We start from the raw sequence: 19,646 nt of genomic DNA, 5'->3' as shown, positions 1-19,646 counted from the left end.
TTGGGTCCAGAATTTCGACGTCAAAAGTGTTTTGAGTTTCAGTGATGTTTTTTGATTTGTGTTGGGTGAATCATTTCTACCAAAGCCACTTCTCAATGGGCTTCGTGATCTAATGGGATGGCCTGAGGTAATTTGGCCGTGTAACAGCACAACGTGTTGTGGGGAAACACCTCCATGGAACTGTCACTGGGTAAGGTTAAGTAAAATTGGTTTTGGTGACTCATAATTCCAGAGTTCTGTGGCTGTCCGAGGAGATACTGGACGTCAGAGCCGTGTCTCCGCTCAAAATGGGGTTCTGGTTGTGGTTGTTGTTGGAGTGGTGACTGGCACTCTCACTGGACACAAGGTTTCCGTTGTTCCCGTTCGAGGAGAATTTCAGGGAGGGATTGGGAAGCAGGTAACCGATGCAACTGCTCAATAAAATGGTCCACAATTGTTTGTCTCCTTGTTGCAAACTCAAATTGGCGATGACTGCCCCGATGACACAATACACCACGAAGATTTGGCAGAAAAAGACGATTTGCGTCTCAGGCACACGTTCTCCGCACCACACCCACAAAGGTTGTTTTTGTAAATCTTGCACAGAAGAACTATGTGAAGGAGTGGTCGACGTAGCTGCGTCTGTGTGAAAGGGCATGATGGTCACTTCTTTTTATAGTCGATGACTTGCGAAGCGTCGATCCAAGAATCAAAACTGGGTGGATATCCTTTCCAACGTACTTTGACTTCTTTGACACGTCGTTTGCCCACTTTACGGGTTCTGCGTTCGAGAATGCTTTCGATGTCGTACACGTCGTCTTCGTTTTTGGTGACATGTTGTAACTCGGGCAAAAAAAACGTTCCTTTGAGCACTTCTCCGTTCATGTCTTCCAATTTATAGACGGTAGGATGACGGCCAGTGACACGAAACAATTCGGTCGTCCAGTTAGGTAAGTAACCTTTGTCGAAAGTGCGTTTGGTTTTGCCAATGCGCACCCAATCTCCTACGGCCAACACTCCACTTTTCTTGGGGACAGCCCTCGTCGGGGTCGTACCAAACAGGCGCTCAAACACCAACACTTCGTTGTCGGGAGTCACATCTTGCGGGGCACGTCCGATGCTTCGATGGTAAGATTGGTTGTACGCTTGCACCAGGTGCGGTAAGATGTCGATGTACTTCAGAGTGTGGTGATGCGTGAAATATTTCCATATGCGTTCTTTCAAAGTACGTTGAAAACGTTCCACGATGCTGGCTTTGGTTTCGGGATTTTCGGTGGTAAAAAAAATGAATGTCACGTTTCTTTAATTCTTTTTGGAAAGCTTGGTTCAGAAATTCGGTACCTTTGTCCGTTTGCCATCGAAGAGGGTGACGACGCTTTGTTTCAACACTCTTTGCAGGGCTCGCACTAACTCGCTGCTCGATTTGGAAGTCAAGGGCACGACCCAGGCAAATTTGGAAAAGACGTCGATGACACAAAACAAATATTTATAGCCACGATTGTAGCTGGCCAAATGAGAGACATCGGCTAAATCGGCTTGCCTTTGATGATCGATGCCTTCCACTAGGGTGCGACTTCTAGAAAACTTGCGTCGAATGGGTTTGTGTAAAGTGTAGGTAGCTTGTTCTTGTAACCATCGTTGCACTTGAGGTAAACGGAGACTTTTCAGTCGAGTTTTGGCAGCACGATACAATTTTTGAACTCCTGCGTAACCTGCAGGATGCGAGGGATCGTAGTAAATGCTGGCTAAGACTTTTTCCATTTTTTTGTGTTTGTGTGTTAATAAGACACCCACTCTTGGAGGATGCTACTCTTTTTCTCTTGGGGTATTTTCTTGGATTGCAATGCTTTGCGTGTGCGACCGGCAATAGGTGTCGAAGAGGAGGATGTGTGAACAAGGGATATCGGTTCTTGTTTCACTTCTGTCTTCACTTCTGTCTTCACTTTCTTTTTCTCTTGTGATGAAGAAGGGGTGGCCATCATCTTTTTAATCCATCCAATTCTGGAGGTAGGTGGTGTTGTTAACTTGCGTACTTTTTCTGGTGGAGTTTGAAACCCTTCTTCTTCTTCTCCTTTTTCTGTCTTGGTCACTGGTAGTGGTGGTACTGGTACTGGTGATGGTGCTAGACGTTTCATCAAGGTCTTAAAATCTTTCAGAGTGGGTAGAGCTGTTTCGTCTAAAGCTTTCTGGTGAAAGAGTTGCAGTCGTTGCAAGAGTTGACCGTACTTTTGCGATTTTTCTGTTTCGGACAAATCTTGGCGATCCATCAAGGACTGCAATTCGTGTTGTAACTGGGACATCTCGCTCAAATGGGGATTGGGAGGTAAATGCAGGGTGCGTTGTTCTTGCCAACGATAGTATTCCATCCATTGTTTGTAAGGCACCAAAGCCAGTTTTCGTCCTTCCATGGAATTCTGAGATTTTGGGACTTCCGAGGGCCTTTTTATCTTGCTCCCACCAGTCCTCCCAACATGGTTCCCAAGACTCCTTTCAGTAAGGGACCTAACAAGAGGGGTAAAATGCCTCCACGTTGGACCAACATCTTCTTCTTTTGACGAAGGGCAATTTTCTTTTGAACCATTTGGCGAAGAACGTGACGATGTTTGCCTAAGCATTGTTTCTGGTGTTTGGACAAAGGGATCGTGCCTTTCAAGACGTTCAAACAACATTCGCACACGGTATCGATGACCTCTTTGGAGGCTGATTGAATGAGTTTTTTTCGTAGAGGTGGAGAAGCTTTGGACAGGACAGATAACATGTCCCCATGTTTGACTAAACGAGGAGGCAGTCCATTCCTTTTCTTTCCTTGGGGTTGTTTAGAAGAGGGATGTTTTCTGGAGGGTGACATCTTTGAGTCTTCAGGAGCACCAAAAACACTGATACCCTACTTGGTCACACACCTTTTTTATACTGGAACGCGTCGCCAGTGATTGTCTTTACGTCGTATCAGTTTGAGGATAGGCATGACACGTCGTGCAGGGGTACGTAACGGACTAAATCGAGCCAGTTCTTGCTTGGACAAATCCAGTAAATTTTGTAACATGCCCGATCTTTCTTGGACTTTGATTTTGGGAGAAGGTACTTTGTGAGCAGCAGCCACTGCCACTAAATTGGAGGGTCCTGCCACTGGGGAAGTTCTTCTTGTGGTCATCAACGGAGATGTTCTTGGTGTGATCAACGTCTCCAAGTACTCCTCAGTTCTTGGTGTCATCAACGGAGAAGTGGATGAACTTGAGGCTGCCGGAGACGCAGTAACCGCCGTGGCAGGTCGTGGTTTGCGAGTGTAAAGTTGCGTCCTGGCCGAAGTGCCTCTCTTGCGACTAGTTTTCTTCTGTGGACTTTTCTTTTTCTGGGGGCTTCTTTTCTTTTTCCGGGGTGGCGTCTGGTAAGAGGAGGGTCCCGCCACTGGAGAAGTTCTCCTTGGGGACCTGGTCTTTTTCTTCTTCTTGGAGCTTCGTTTGACTTTTTTCTTGGGGAGAAGTTTGGGGGCATTAGGATCCCATCTTAAGAGAGAGCGAATGATGACCCCTCCTAGAGTACCGCTCCCTCCAGGTTTCAAAATGATTTGTTTTTTGGTTTGAGTGTCGATGCGGGGATCGGCCAGTTGGACCAAAGCGACTTTGTTTCGATCGAAAAAGCGTTTGGTTTGATGAGGAATCTGAATGATTCCTTGGAGTAATTGACGTGCCGTCACCGTGAACCATCGTAAGACTTCTTTGAGACTAGCTTCTAAGACACGAGCTCGTGTTTGTGGATTTTTTCCTCGACTGATGCCATACAAGGCACGAATCAATTTGACGGGAAGATGCGACTGAAGGGACGTCATGTTCAAAATGTGTGAGACAGACGAAAATGGTCTGAGGTTTTTATAGATTTTTTTTGTAGAGCGAAATTAAGTCGAGGACGGAGACGTGTACAGGACAGGCCCTCCGTCTTGGCACCAGTGGTGAAACAAGTGGGTACGAAATCGCAAATCCTCGGGAGTCGTAGGTTTCAAATCGACGAGTAAATAGGCGTGTGGAGTTTGAGTGGCATCGTCGTACGCCTGAGTCAGCCAAGGTGTCCCTAACTGTTTGGCTAAGACTTGCACTTGCGATTTATCTCGAGGGCTTTTAAACAAGACTACGTAATGCGCATTGAGACTGATGGTGCGATGGGCTTTACTTTGTTGAAACAAATTTTGGGTGATGTAAACGACACTGGCATTACGGTGATGCCCTTTTGCGCGTGAACCACAGTTTAATTTCTTCTTCGTCTTCTCCTAACATGTCGTCAAAAATGACCAAATGGGTTTGACGGGAGTCAGAGACGATGCCGTCGTCTTCTTTAGGAATGCCTTCCACAAACACGATGGAATCGCCTTGACTTTCTCGCAAGAGGCTGTACGCCGATTGCCACTCTTTGTAACACCACACGATCCGCTGAGGTGGTCGATCGATCAAATGATGTTTATGTTCGATCAAACGTTTGACGAATTCGGTTTTGCCTGAACCGCTAGGTCCGGCAATGAACATGTTAAAGGGATGGCAAAGATACAAAGCCTCCCAACTGGCACGATCTAAGTGTTCGTCTATGACTTTGACAGTAGAGGAAGAGGGAACAAAGACAGCAGAGGTAGCCATAGTGTTAGGAATGTCACTTGTGACACGGAAACAAACAAGAAGAGAGTTTATATACTTTTTTCAGGACACGTTTATTGAATGTTTTAAACATGAATACGAAAGACAAAAATACATAAAAGCCAAAGGCTTAAGTACAACGATAAAAGGCACATGATAACCATCAACGTGGAATAAACACAAGTGTCTGTACAACATGTTTTGGGTAATGTTCTGACCAGTTCTATAGGGGGTAAGGTCACACAAGTGTCCTCCCGAAAGGGTCTTTCAGGGATGTCCACGACAGTCCTGTCCTGGGTGACGGGTTCTTCTGGTACTGTCACTAACACAGGTTGAAAAGTCGCAAGGCTCACAATCGCATTCCACTTCAGAACCCCACACTTGAATTGTGCCTTTCTAAACTTGTTTTGTGTTTCTCTGAAAGTATTCATCTTGTTCACTTGGTCTTGGTAGTCACAATGAACTATCGATCTTGCCTAGGGTTCCTTTTTATATACAGACCAATACCGACGTGTCCATACGGTAAGGTGAAATGATTGGAAAGTCGCACTCGCTTCTGGTACACGATTTGATAGACTTTTTCCAAGGGTCGACTGACGATGTGGTGAGTGGGTAAACGTACAATCTTGTTCGGTTGGTAGGTAGTCACTTTAAAGTGTTCATCCTCTCCCGATTGCAAGGCTTCTTTCAATACCCCAAAGTTCACCACTCGACTGGTACGATAATTCAGAGTCAATCCTTTCACTTTACACGTCGTGTGCACTTCTCCTTGTGGGTCCCGGTATTCGTAGCCGTAATTTTTGGGACCGCCACTGACGAAACTTAGAATCTTGTCGCCGGGATGTTCGTCTGTCCAGGCTCCTAAACGGTCTCCTTCGATGTCAGGGTGCTGTTGACTCGGGTGATGGATGTAAATGCAACTCTCCGTGTCAAAGTACAGGACACGTTCCCCTACCAGTTCTAAAGCTTCGTACAATTTTAAGCGAGCATGAGCTGTCACGTAAGCCGCAATGATGACATTTCCAAAGGGGTCGTCTTGTACAAAGTCCAGATCTTCTTCGTAATTGACCAAGATCAAATCCTCGCGAACGACGTCCACGTGTTTCATGTATTTGGTTTTGTCGTGAATCATCTGGAAGTAGCGGGAAGGTTCTGTCAAATATTCCGTCTTGGGTAAACACGGGCGTTGTGCCATTTTACCCCACAAGCAATTTAACATCATTTTGGCAAACGATCGCCTGCCTTCGTTTTTCTCGATGTGGTCTAAAGAGATGCCTTCTTGTTCATAGTATTTCTCTTTGAATTGTATTTGGTCTTTGGGAGTGTGACACCAGGACGGATAGTCGCTGGCTTCTTGCTTCAGTTTCAAAAAGGCATCCACGTAGTCGGCGAAAATGCCTTTCTGACTGGGGTCACCCTTGTGGTATTGTTGTGTCTTGGGAAAGTGGCAAATTTCGTACACTTCTAACAGTTGATATCCCATGTCCAGAGCTTTGAACAATTCCACGCTGACCCACGTCCCCGTCAAGGCACGTTCTTCCTGGGTGTGCTGACAAGGTTGGTCTTGGTTGCACGTTTCGGCACAAGTACGGCACAAAGGAAACATCAGTTTGCCTTGGCAATGGTGAGGTAGCACGGGATGGTATAGGTTCGTGGGAGGCAAAACTTTACACTTGATCAAGCCTTCGTTTTGTCGAATGTTTTTCAGGTCGATGTGTTCCGTGAACAATTGTGGGTGCCCTACAGGAAAGCGACAATATTTGCACACGTAGGGATACAGCGAACACACGTCCAAGTATTTGATTTTTTTCTCCTCTCTCTTCGTCGGCTTGGTACAGCAAACAGGTGGCATTGGTCCTTCCTCCGTACAAACTATCCCTCGGGTTCGGGGGGGGGGGGGGGGTCCATCAGCTTGTAACTTTCCACGACACGTTTAAACTCGGGATCGGTTTTCATACGCTGATCGTACTCGTGTTCCCACATTTCCACCACTTGGTATCCTTGCTGTTCTAACTTTAGGCGTCGCTGACAAGTGTCCTGGTACAAGTCTTCCATGGTTCGTTGTAAAAACTGATTTTTAGTGCTACGATCAGGGTAACAGACGGGATATCCGTGAAATAAGCAACCGTTAAACTCGTACACGATCTTGGGGTTTTCTAAGTCCCAGCCATCGACCGAATACGTTCCGATGGTCTTTTCACACCCTCCGTTGCGGGCATGCTGAATCCACTTGTCTTCCTTGTCGCACAAGTAATGTAACCAACGTAGGGCTTTGACCGAGTATTGACGTTTGACAAAGTTGGTCGTTTGAGGACTGATGACAACCACGGTGTTTTCAGGCATGAATCGTTGTCGATACACTAAGGAACACGCTTTGGCAATGGTGCAAGCTTCTTTCAAAGGATCGACTCCTCCGTGTTCCATGAACAGTTCTCGAAATTTTCTACAGCAACGCCGTAAAATGTCCACGTCGGAACGACAATACTTTAACATTTCTTCCTGAAAGTCGAAAGGGTCCGAGGCGTGAGCCTGGTACCAAGCGTAGAAAGCTTCTCTTTGTTCGGTACGCATGTTGTCAGGGTCGTAATAGTGAGCCTCAGGTAAATGGGGTAGAACGGCGTGTTGATTGGCTTCCGTATTGAAAAAGTGTGGAAAGTACCCTTTAGCCATTTCTGTCATTCCAAACGTTTTAGGCATTCGACTCAAAGGCATGGCCAAATAGCTCATCGAATCTTTAAACTGCACTTGTCCCACTTGGATGAAAATGATTTTGGCTCCGTTCAAAGTGACTTTAGGACGTTCGGTGCCTTGTTCCGTATAGTATCTCAAAAGAAACTGTCCATCGTATCCGGAGAAATTGTGAGCCATCACTGTGGCATGACGATGACAATCTCCGTAACGTTCGATGTCCTCTTGGCTCCACGTCTTGTCGATGGGGTCTAAGACCCATTGGGCAAAATCGGCTAACGTGTTCGGTCCTCGAAAGATTTTTTCACGCCCTCCAGGAATCTTACTGCAGTGAGGGCAATGACTGAAGATAGGTTCCTGAATGCACTTCTCGCACGCTCGATGAGCCACGCAGAAATTAGGAATGTGAATGCCGGTCTCTTGCATGCATTCGAAATCGAAAAAGATGAAATTGCCTTTCTTCTTGTGACCGTCCTCTTTCTCTGGTGGGGGTTGGTATTTTTGCACGTAGCATTCGTGTTCCAAGTCCACGATGTGGTGACAAATGTGACATTTTTTTTTCCTGAACATACGTGTGTCTTGGTACTGTTGGTACGTAGGCCTTGTCCACACGTAGGGCACAATCTCAGCAGTTGACAAGCACATTTCTGCTGTGAACCTTGCGTCTTCAGATGTTGTTGGTAACAGGCAGGGCTGACAAACGTGCGCAGACAAGCAGGACAATGTACTCTTTCTTGTCCTTCGCTCAGACAGGGTGGAGAGGCCAAACATCCTGAACATTTCCATCCACAATGTTTGTGTTGTTCTCGATATTTATGTCCATGGTCACATTTCTCACAATAATAAACGTATCCCAGGAATCCGGTGATACTGGTAATGGTATCGAAATGGTCATCGTGATAATAGACATGAATGTATTTTCCGTCCTTAAAGTCTTGGCCTCGAAACAACAGAGGTCCGCGCATTTCTTGAGGGTGCACTTTCAAGGTGTAGAATGGAGCTAGGACATCTTGCAATTTTTGCATCTCAGGAATGCCACAGGGTGTGTGTCTTTGGACAGTCCGGCTTGTTGTAACAGGAGTTCTGCTTCATTTCGTTGTTTGGCTAGGTCCGATTTTCGAATATTCTCCCAGGCTCTTTTCCATTCTACCGTGTCGTTCTTGTTGGCATAGGTTCGTCCCACCACGATGGCTCGGGCTAAACACATCTGGTCTTGAGACTTGTGAATTCGGACGAGACTTGTTTTGGTGTTGCGAAGGTCGTCCACCAATAAGACCTTTTTGCGTCCAGTCCCTTGAGGAGGAGAGACGTGGGCCATTTTCAGTGTGGCTTTACCATCGGTGATGTCAAACTGGTCATTAGATTGTTGTACGTGTTGAATCTTGTCCATGACTTTGGAAGGGGTTAGTTCTGCGGGTCTGCTAAACTCGATCCAAACAGCGATCGTGTTCTTTGGGTTGACATTGTCGCTTGAGTGCGGTGAGCAAAGAATCCCACATCTCGGTGATAAACCCTTCTGCTTTCTCCAATGGTACGTCCGACTTGAAATCTTTAAACTTCACTGTGTAGGTGTAAGCCGTGGTTCTAAATTTTCTAGAGGAGCGCTTTTCCGTCTCTCGAATGGAATAGTACTTTTCAGGGTTGACTAAGGGTGGTGAACTTTGTTTAGAGGGTTCAGATTCTGGTTCACTCATGGCCTCTTCAAAATCACTGGCATGAATTTGTGCCAAGACTTCAGCTCTGGTACGAGGCGATAGATCACGTTTCTGCCTCTTATTTTCTTCTTCTTCTTTCTTCTCGAATGAATAGGATTGTTTCATCTTAAGTGGAAAACGTCAAATGACTCAAGTTTAAACACCATAGACTAATTTATAATCATGGCAAACCAGCGTATATAAAAGGGTGTGTGTCTTGTCCTTTCACTATTCATTTCACTCTCAAACCGAGCACAACGATGGAAGAGACTAGCCAAATCGAACGTTTCATCAGAGCTTTGCGAGGGGTCATTAGAAAATTCTCTTCAGACCAGCCCACGGACTACTCTCCTTCCTTTCGAGATAAAAGTCAAGATACTTGCTATATCTGTCAGAAGAAAGGGCATTGGTCTTCACTCCACTTGCGGTCATGAAGAATGAGACGAAGGTTCCGGAACAAATTCTTGCGAGGTAAGAAAATCCACAAAATCCCAATGTACCTCTTCTGAAAGTAAGTCCGGGTTCCCTTGGGTGGTCTCCACTGCTGGTGCACCCCAGTGAATCGTTTTCTGAGTTTCCGTCATGTTCAATCACTGTCGCATAGATTGACTGCACACAGGCGCTAGCGAATCTATATAGACCACGTGACGTCACAGACTGCTCTCTTCGGATTGGATGCGGGCTGACTGAATTTTGTCACGCGTGTTTGGATTGGTCAATGAACTCAATCCGTTTCAATCCTTCCTCTCCCTATAAATAAGCGCAGTTCAGCGCAATCACTCATCTGTTCTCGGAGCCTCACGATGTGGACCGACGTTCAATCTTCCACCCTTGTGTCACCAATGATGTTCAGGACGGACATACCCATGTATGTCCGGTCCAAGTGGACTGTTGTCGATAGGACAGATACTAGTCTATGGATGAGAAGAGTTTACATAGAAAGACAAGGATGCCTCAAGAGGGTACTTGTGTATGGACCTGCAGTTAGAAGGAGTTTAAGAAGAAGAAGATGTGACAGATGCCGTCTATGTTAATATTAACATAAAACCAAAGGCCCTTTTCAGGGCCACCCACATTTCTCGAAAAGAGATTGACTTTCCATTGCCTACCCCTTTTTAAACAAATTTAAAAAAAAAAAAAAAAAATCCCATGTTCAATTCCCCTTGTTCATATACAGGCCCAAACTCTATTCCCCATGTTCAATTCCCCTTGTCCCTAGACAAGCCCAAACTCTATTCCCCATGTACAATTCCCATTGTCCCTAGAGTGACCCAGCAATATCTCCCATGTTAAATTTCCATTGTTCGAATGCCTTTGTCCCTAGAATGTCCCTAGACATTTTTTTTTCCTTTCTCCAATGTTAAATTTCTTTGTCCCCAGAGTGACCCAGGGTTTTTTGCCCATGTTAAATTTCCATTGTCACTAGAGTGACCCAGGGTGGTTAATGTTAAATTTACATAGTCCCCAGAGTGACCCAAGGGTGTTTTTAATGGTAATTCCCATTGTCCCTAGGGTGACCCCATTCACTACTCTCGGCGCCTCAAGATGTGGACCGATGTGCAATCTTCTACGCTTGTGTCTTCGATGATGTTCCGGACGGACATACCCATGTATGTCCGGTCCAAGTGGACAGTTGTCCACAGGACAGACACCAGTCTGTGGATACGTAGGATCTACGTAGAAAGACAAGGATGCCTCAAAAGAGTCCTGATTTACGGTCCTACAGTGAGGCGCAGCCTAAGGACAAGAAGAAGACCAATGCGGTGCCCCTTATGTTAATGGATACATTAACATAAACCCAAAGGCCCTTTTCAGGGCCACCCACATTTCTCGAAAAGACATTGACTTTCCATTGCCTACCCCACTTTTTTTTTATTTTTATTTTTTATTTTTTTTTAAAAAAAAAATAGAATGACCCAAGACTTTTTTACCATTGTTCATATGCCCTTGAGGCTAAACAGTCCCACCCTGTTTATTCCCATATTCCCATGTTCAATTCCCCTTGAGGCTAAACAGTCCCACGAGTTTTCGTCCATGTTAAATTTCCCTTGAGGCTAAACAGTCCCAGGGTGGTTAATGTTAAATTTCCATTGAGGCTAAACAGTCCCATTGAGGCTGAGTCGTCCCTATACACTACTAACGCGTAAGTTATGAGGGTAGAACAGGGAAACGTCCATAGAAACATACAATCGTTTATAACATGAATGACAGCTGAAATTGCTAATATGTGTTATTAAAACCTGTACAACTGTTGAGATCGAAACAACCGCCCTGACAAATTGGAAATTAACTCTAATAGGCAACTAAGATTTAACATGTAAGTACAACTGAGTACAATAAATAGTCACCAGTACGGTCAAGTACAATAAATAGTCACCAGTACAGTCGAGTACAATAAACAGTCACCAGTACAGTCGAGTACAATAAATAGTCACCTTACTACTAGTAACCATTCAGATGATAGTAATAGTTCTATTCACGTTTTGTGTGAATACCGGTTCTATAGTTAACCATTTAATATGTTAATCTGAGTCGGTTCATTATATAAAAAAGTGTTTTCGTATATATATGAGAACTATATATATATATATATATATATATATATATATATATATATATATATATATATATATATATATATATATATACAGAGAAAGGGAGAGAGAGAGGGAGGGAAGGAGGGAGGGAGAGAGAGATTGTTTGAGCGATTGACATCTACGTTAAAGTATACTCTGGCTGGTAATTATTCGTAGTAGTACACGTAATGATTAAAACACCCTGTTTACATCCGTTTGTTTGTTTATTGCACACCTTCGTGTATCTGTTATTGTGTTTTCGAAAAGAATAAGCGTTAACATAGCAGTCCAGTTAACATTGTACAATGGTTTATTTATCTTAATTTTTTTCTATTTCAGGTATATGCAAGTTGAGTTAGTCTATATTCTCACATTAAACATATTCTGGATGCTACAGTCGTTTTCGGCAATGAGCTGTCCTTTCTTTTGCAATTGCGATTCTGAAGGTATCCGAATTGTGTGTTCGGCTAACAGCGACATGGAAGCGATGCAAATTCTACAGATGACGCTTCCATTAAACGCGTCAAGTCTCCATGTATTCTTTTTACCCAATGTAACTCAAGTTAATGTTTCCTTCTGCACAAATGTAACAGAAACGAGTTTAACGGAATTTCATCTGGAAGGACATGAATACATATCGCCATGGATGCTAAGAAAAGAACATTTGTCATGCTTTCGAAAGCTACGAGTTCTGCAGTTATGTGACATGAGTTTGACTTCTATTCAGACAGGAACTCTAAGTGACATGTTCTATTTGGAAGACTTTGACGTTAGTAGAAATAGAGATCTTTTAATTGGCCATGTTATAGCTGCGTTTGAAAATTCTACGGTTCCAAAGTTGAAAAAATTCAATATTAGTCTGATTCAGAGCAGGGAAGACAAGGACTACATTATAATGGGTCATGAATTTTTCAATATCTTCAAGGATACATGTTTAAAAATACTGGATTTTAGTTGGACAAGAACTTCTCTGCTTACCGTGCCAATATCGTATTATATTCCTAAGATAGAAGTGATTAATATGACTGGTACTTTTCTGACAGGTCATAGCGCGTGTATGAGTAGCGGTTTATTGTTGGAAAATTTGCGGCAGTTGGAATGCAACAATTGGCCATATTTAGTTAAAAGCAAGCGGTCCACTCGGTCAAGTGTTGGTCCACCTTGCAACTCATCCTATGCTGGAGTTTATTTTACCGATAGCTGCTATAACTTACCACCAGGACTAAAAGTAATGTATCTGCAAAACATAAATTTGAAGTACGTATATTTTAGCTTTTCATCGAATATGTGCTTTAATCCAAGTAATGTCTTAAAGTTTCTAAGTTTACGCGGATTAGGGTGGTCATCCCAACGGCCATTTAGTGTAGTTAAAGGATTAATTCAGCTCGAAACCTTTGACCTGAGCGGAAGTGGTTTAGAAATAATCTCTTCCGAAACATTCCGATACATGCCGTCTCTTAAATATTTGGATCTATCCAACAACAATCTTCATAAAATCGATATAACATTGTTTACTCTCAATGGAAACTTAAGCGTTTTAGATTTATCAAGAAACAGGTTTGACAGCTTTCCATTGACGATGGTTAGTGATAATTTTATGATTAAGACATTGAATTTATCGCAAAATGCATTGAAATCATTCTCGTTAAATTTAGGTACAAATTTTGCTTTGACAACAATTGACCTATCTTACAACAAATTACAAACTTTAGATTTGTCAGAATATTTTTCGTCTGCGTACATGGAAAATACAGTCAAGGAAACCCTTACAGTGATAAACATAACGAACAACAGTATTATTTGTGACTGTTCCACTGATTCTGCAAGGTTTATGGAATGGTTTCTAAGTAGTCGAAATAATTATTCTATACAGCTGGTTCCAGATACTATTGTCTGTGGAAATTATGAGTCTAAAGTTCTGACAACATACACTACATATAGTCAAATTATGAATGAGAAGTGCGAGAGCGACCACGTAGCACTAATACTAGAAATTAGTATACCAGTATATATCTGTATATGCATAGGATATTTAGCTACTTTAGTATGTTGCAGAAATTTATTACGAAGGAACAGGAAGAAGAAATACGTCGATGGTGATTATGCTGTAGTCAGGAGCCCAAAATATGCCGTTTTTATTTCGGCTAGTTCGGAAGATACCGAATTTGTTAGGTATCACTTATTATCTAAACTCGAACGAGAGGTAAAACCTCTGATAAATACAAGCGAAAGTTCTGACAGCGAATTAATTGCCACTGGAGAACATATTGAGGTGGGGAAGCATATACTGGATGAAATAGATAGACTGGTCTCTTCCAGCTTGTGTTTAATTGTCATAATGTCTGATAATTTTCTCAAAAGTGAGTTTTGTGAGTATGAATTCAAACATGCATCGCTACTCAAGAGGAGGATTATTCTATTGTACATTCAGGACTGTAAACAGAAAATCAATGACAAAGGAACTTCAAGGTTCTTGCAGAATGCAGTGCGGCACTACACATACAAACAGTGGCCTTTCCCGATTGATGAGGAAGGTGTTGTGGATGAACAAAAAGAAGAAAATATTATAAAAGAACTGGCTATCGCAATTAGTAACATTTACAGAGAAAATGAAGAACTATTAGAAAGAGAAAGGTATAAAGATAACAAAAATAAAGAAAAGAAAAGCAAATGTTGTTGGTGAAAAGGCAACATAGTCAATTATTAATGAAGTCGCTGTTGCAGTTTGCAACAGTATTTTAGTGAACCTAATGGAGATTATCCCTGAAGCAAGGATCCCAAAACATGCTCCGTTTATTTCGGCTTGTTCTGACGATACATACTTTGTAAGGAATAACTTACTATCTAATTAGGAAGAAGTGATTAAATATTTGATAAAATGAAAAGAAAAGTTCCGACTACAAATTAGTCGTCGATTGAGAGCATATGTATGTAGTTAAGCGTAACTGTTGTATATAATAGATAGAATGGTCTCTTCCAGCATGTGTTTAATTGTCATAATGTCAGATACGTTTCTCAAAAGTGAGATTTTGGTGCGCATGAATTCGAACATGCATCACTGCTCAAGAGGAGGATTAGCCTAATGTGCATTCAGATTGAAAGCAGAACATCATCGACGAAGAGACGCCATGGTTCTTGAAAATGCAGCGCGGCACTACATATACAAACAGTGACTACTCCTGACTGAAAAGATCAAAAAAATAATTTGCGAAATTAGAAACAAAGAACAAAAAAGCGAAAAATGAACTGACCATACATACATTCGTACATACGTACATACATACGTGCACACATGCATATATACATACGTACATACGTACATTCGTACATACCTACCTACCTACCTACATACATACATACATACATACATACATACATACATACATACATACATACATATTGTACACATATATTCTTGTCCTTTACTGATTTATTTCAGTTCAACATTATTTGTTTTACGTCATTTTCAGTGCTAGTCATAGTTACGATAGTTACATCTGATGAATAACTTTTGAAATATGAAGATATATGTACTATGTGAGAGGATCGCTGTTGTACAAACATAATCTGTCGAATTTTACACTATTCAGTTTTTTTACAGATGAGTACGGTTACTTCTAGTTGCAGGTGAAGAATTATCAGTACAATTAGTAACAAATCCAACAAACAGAGGAAATTAATCTTCCTTAGCAGCAGGGCAGGCCAACAGTTTATGAGGGAGAGCGTGATAGAGCCGCGACGTGCAAAACTCTCTGGCTGTCCTTTTCGCTCTTTGCCTTAGATGGAAGAAAACGAGACTATACTTGCTTCTCTTAAGGAGAGCGTGTAAAGTCCGTGGTAGCACAGCATGTGTCATGTAGTTAAATGAAAGATTTTAGGTCGGTCGATAAATTATGGCTGCCACAAGACTGATTTAATTTGCATTTAACTGATGGAGTAAGAAGCCTCTGAACATGAAGGTCATCAAATTTAATTTTCTTTCTAAGAAATGTAGCACACCGACGTCTGCATAGCAACTATTTGCAAGCCTATACTAAGCTATCGCTTGCGATTTACTACTTTATTGCCTGGATTACATTTTTTTAAAACCAGCATCTATTTCATTGGGTGAACTATAAACTCTGTCGATTCAGCCCTGCTAGTTTTTTTTTCACACTCGCTGTAATTATTCATCCACATCGGCTGATCCATTACGCTTTTTTAAAAACAAATTCCATATTTCAATGAAACGGGAGAGAATATAGAGGCTGTTAGGCTGACCAAGATGTCCTCTCCCTTTTGTTGAGGCCGGCAAACGGGTTTCGCTGTATTTGCGATTGTCGCTTTAATTTTTATTTCACACTGTTCAGTACTGATGGAAATCCATTATTCTTTCCTCAGACACGATGCGGTCTAAACACTGATCTAATTTGTCTGTGTCATACTCCGCTTGAATAACACAAATGTCACAGAAATTAGACGACACTACATCAATGCTTTGCAATGGGTATATCATGTGAGCGTTAGTCAGCAATAATGTTACTGCGTATATATGTGCATCAGTTGTAAAATATAATAAAATAAATTCGGATCGCTAAACACTATGAAATATTCTAATATGAAGTACCATTAGTGACAATAAATGCGTATCTATATGGCACAAAGTAAGGCAGTGTTTGTTGCGAGGACTTGTCATCGACAAACCGCGCCCAATTCACAGTTTATCGCCACTTCGGCGATAACAAGAAAAGTGCATGCCTTGTGCAATGCATTTGGTATTTCTTTTTCTTTATGGTTGTATACTTGTCGCATTCATCGAGAATAAGCAAAAGCTCTTCTTGTGAATTGCGATTGTGTTGAGAATTGAATCTGCCATGCCTCGGCCTTCATGGTACTTTAGTTTCCATGGACAGTCCCTGGCTTATAAAATTCTCAACATACTGAAATCAGGCTACATCTTAAGGCTATGTCATCAAGTGCAATCTCAATGGAAGCATCAATGAATGTTGAAACTATTCCAATTCCCAACAGACCGGTGCCCTGAGACTCCGCCGTCAGTGTGCTGCCATCACCATCCACTACGTTTATTGCGCGCTTGTGCCTTTGGTAAAGAGCGCGATGTAAGTTCTGCTTATACTGTCAGGAATATTTCAGTCACGCAGATTCGCTGAAGCTGAAATAGTTTTAGATCTCGACTTCATGGAAATATCGACAGTATAATTCATATCTAAGCAGTATAATACGGATGGGGTGTTAGCTACCCCGCGGACACGCACCTCTAACATTTGGCCGTGCCTTACTGGTAATACGGCGTTGATGCCAATGAAGTGATTTGTATGCTTGATATCACTAGATCTGGATAGATCACGGTCGACAGCATACCTTTCAATACGCTCACAAACGGTCACAAATATTATGCCCTCTGTCAGCAGGACCTTTTAGCCAATTGCCGTGATGTGGCAGAGCAATTTTCGAAATAATGCATGTTTATTTTTCAGTTCCCTATGCGTTTGTTAGAAGGGTCAACATACACCGAAGAAATGGTGATGGTGGAAGCGTTTCGCCAAATTCCTTGTTGTCACTGTGGTAGGAATCACGCCCAAGACTCCATGAGGGCAATACTTTTATATGTTGTTCCGACAAAGAAAGAACAGTTAATCCAAACTGTTCGCGGTTAGCTTAGTACCCTCTGTGCAGCCCCAGTGCTTGATAAATATCTGTTCCTCTTCTACCCCAATCTGAATCTGCTAACATATATTGAAAGAGTTGCCAATGTTCCATTTCGCTTTGTCATAACCAACAGCTAGTTGGTCTTGCGTAAGTTACGCAGGAGAAAACCCAGCTCGCCCTGGTCGGTATTTAGTCGGCACGTCATGCACTTGTATCCGTGTGCACTATTGGCAATAAATATGCGGACAAGAATCCGACTCATCTTCTTTATCTCCTGCACGCAGACTTTGGTCTGTTTCTTGTGGGAAATAATGACCTTAGTTACCGCGATGTGTATGAGCACGCGCGGTTTGACCACAAACTTCAGCAGTGAATTAGAAGTACAGGTTAAGTCACTGAGTATAGTCGTTATTTTTAGGCTTGCTAAAATGACGCCAAATCATCACGAATAACTGAATGGCAGCCTTGGCAACAGCCCATGAGCGCGTCTGTATAAATACCGTTACTTCCTTTAATAACCACCTGGGTCTTCCTGTTGTGCTGGTAACTAATAACCGGTCACAGTATGGATTACATACTGCCATACCGTAAAAGGTCCTTAGTTGCAGACCGCCAACGTCAGAACTCACAACTGTAGTGATCTTGGAGTCATCGGGGTTGTTCCAGACACCACATATCCAAGCAGCAGAGAGGGTGAACAGACCATAGAATTCCGACAAAACAAATAAAACAAACAAATAAATCATCTCGTAGAAAGGTCCAGATTTTACAAATGAACTTTCCTTGAGATGTTTATTTTTGCAATGACCGATTGTGCTAATAAAACCTCAGTTCGAAATAGTAGCTGAAAAAATAAAGTACTCTACGTGTTTATTTATTTCTTGTTTATTTTTTTGACGACCAACGTTGGTAGGTACCCTCTCTGCTGCTCCCCTTCTGCTGATATTAATTAAATTATTATGTTATAATAAAAATGGTACATCCAGAATCTCATACTGCAAGAACAGCACGAGAACGATTAGAAACAATTAAAAAATTTCTTCCTGTCAGAGACTCATTTAGAAAAAATCTGCAAGCGCAGCAAGAATCAAAAGTTGAGTTTGAAGAAGACACTAAAAAACTGTTTAAACCCGTCACTGCAGCTACTGAACAAGTTACAACTGTCATCAAAGAAGATCTTCTTCCGGTATCAAAACAAACTGCGGTGCAGGCTGAAAAAATAGCAAGAAGAACCAAACAGACAAAGAAGATTTTACGAGACCTTCCAACTGACATAGCTCCAGCTCAACCTCCACCTGTTGGTGAGGAAATACTTGAAGGTATTGAAGAACTTCGTACTGAAGTCGCCGATGTGAGAAAAAAACTTGCATCTAAATCCAAACCAGCAGGAGAAAACGTAGAATTAATTGCAAAATTTAACGAAGGAGTTGTTGAGGAAATTAGAAAAACTGAAAGAGAGAGATTACCTGAAGCAATATTAAATAGTATATCTAATAAATCTAGTATTTTAAAACCCCGTTATGAAAAAACAAATGATGATAATTTCATTAAATGGATATATCGCGTATATTACAACAAAAAACAAGCTAGAGGTCTAGAATACGAAAGACTTAAAGAAGAAGTAAAAAGACTTTATAGAGAGAGACGGGAACAACTAGGACAAGGAGAGTCCTCCCAGTATCAGCTTCCTCCACCTCTGCAACAAATAGAACAACAACAATCTTCTTCGCCACAGCAAAGGTTGAAGTCGGAAATTAAAAAGGCTAAAGAGTCACTTAAATCACCCTCCTCGAAGAAAATTCCTGCACCGAAAATGACATTTACACCGACAGGTTCACCACATGGATTTCGAGAAGGTTCACCCCCGGACACCACTGAAGTACTTACTCCGGTAATGCAACCACCAGTATTTAAAACACCTCAAGATGAACCTAAAACAGGACGTGGTTTATGTCCTGATAATATCATCAATGACGTGTCACGGTTAGAGGTTCTCATAGGAGGAAAACGAGCTGGAAATAATTCACCAGAAATAACCAATGAAGCAGCTGATATTTGTCGGCGACTATTTCAAGGTGGTATCATGGATATTGGCGTTTACCGAGAACTTATTGATGAGCTCGTTGATGACTAGTTGTTAGATAAATGGTAAATAAAATAAGATGATTGTGCATGATAATCATCGTAAACCCACACAGGTTAGAGCGGTAAACTCACGATTACCAATCTATAGTGTTATTTACGGAAATGGACTTGGTGATGTCATTCGGGGATTATTCACGAGGATAGCTCCAAAAGTAGCACCTGTAGCAAAACAATTATCGATGAAGGCTATTGATATTGTTCGTGATAAAGCTCCTGGAGCAATTGTCAATGTTGCTGGTAAGGCGTTCTCGGCGATCAAGGAAAGACTAGCACGATTATTGCGACGAAAAACCACC

At 42.1% G+C, this 19,646-nt stretch overlaps 1 protein-coding gene across 1 annotated transcript in view; it reads left to right on the top strand.

Moving 5' to 3' along the window:
* LOC149790570 (uncharacterized) overlaps positions 1-19,358 on the top strand; it is a 40,550-nt gene extending 21,192 nt beyond the window's left edge. Inside the window, exon 2 of the mRNA XM_089972641.1 lies at positions 11,896-19,358. Coding sequence (XP_089828767.1) covers positions 18,179-19,339 — 1,161 coding nt within the window. The 5' untranslated portion in view covers positions 11,896-18,178 and the 3' untranslated portion in view covers positions 19,340-19,358. The remainder of the gene's footprint in view (positions 1-11,895) is intronic.
* The last annotated feature ends 288 nt before the right edge of the window (positions 19,359-19,646 follow it).

Source organism: Sinohyriopsis cumingii, chromosome 10 (genome assembly GCF_028554795.1).
Source record: "Sinohyriopsis cumingii isolate HCF-2022 chromosome 10, ASM2855479v2, whole genome shotgun sequence".
NCBI classification, from domain to species: domain Eukaryota; kingdom Metazoa; phylum Mollusca; class Bivalvia; order Unionida; family Unionidae; genus Sinohyriopsis; species Sinohyriopsis cumingii.
This window is presented reverse-complemented; position numbering and strand designations above follow the sequence as displayed.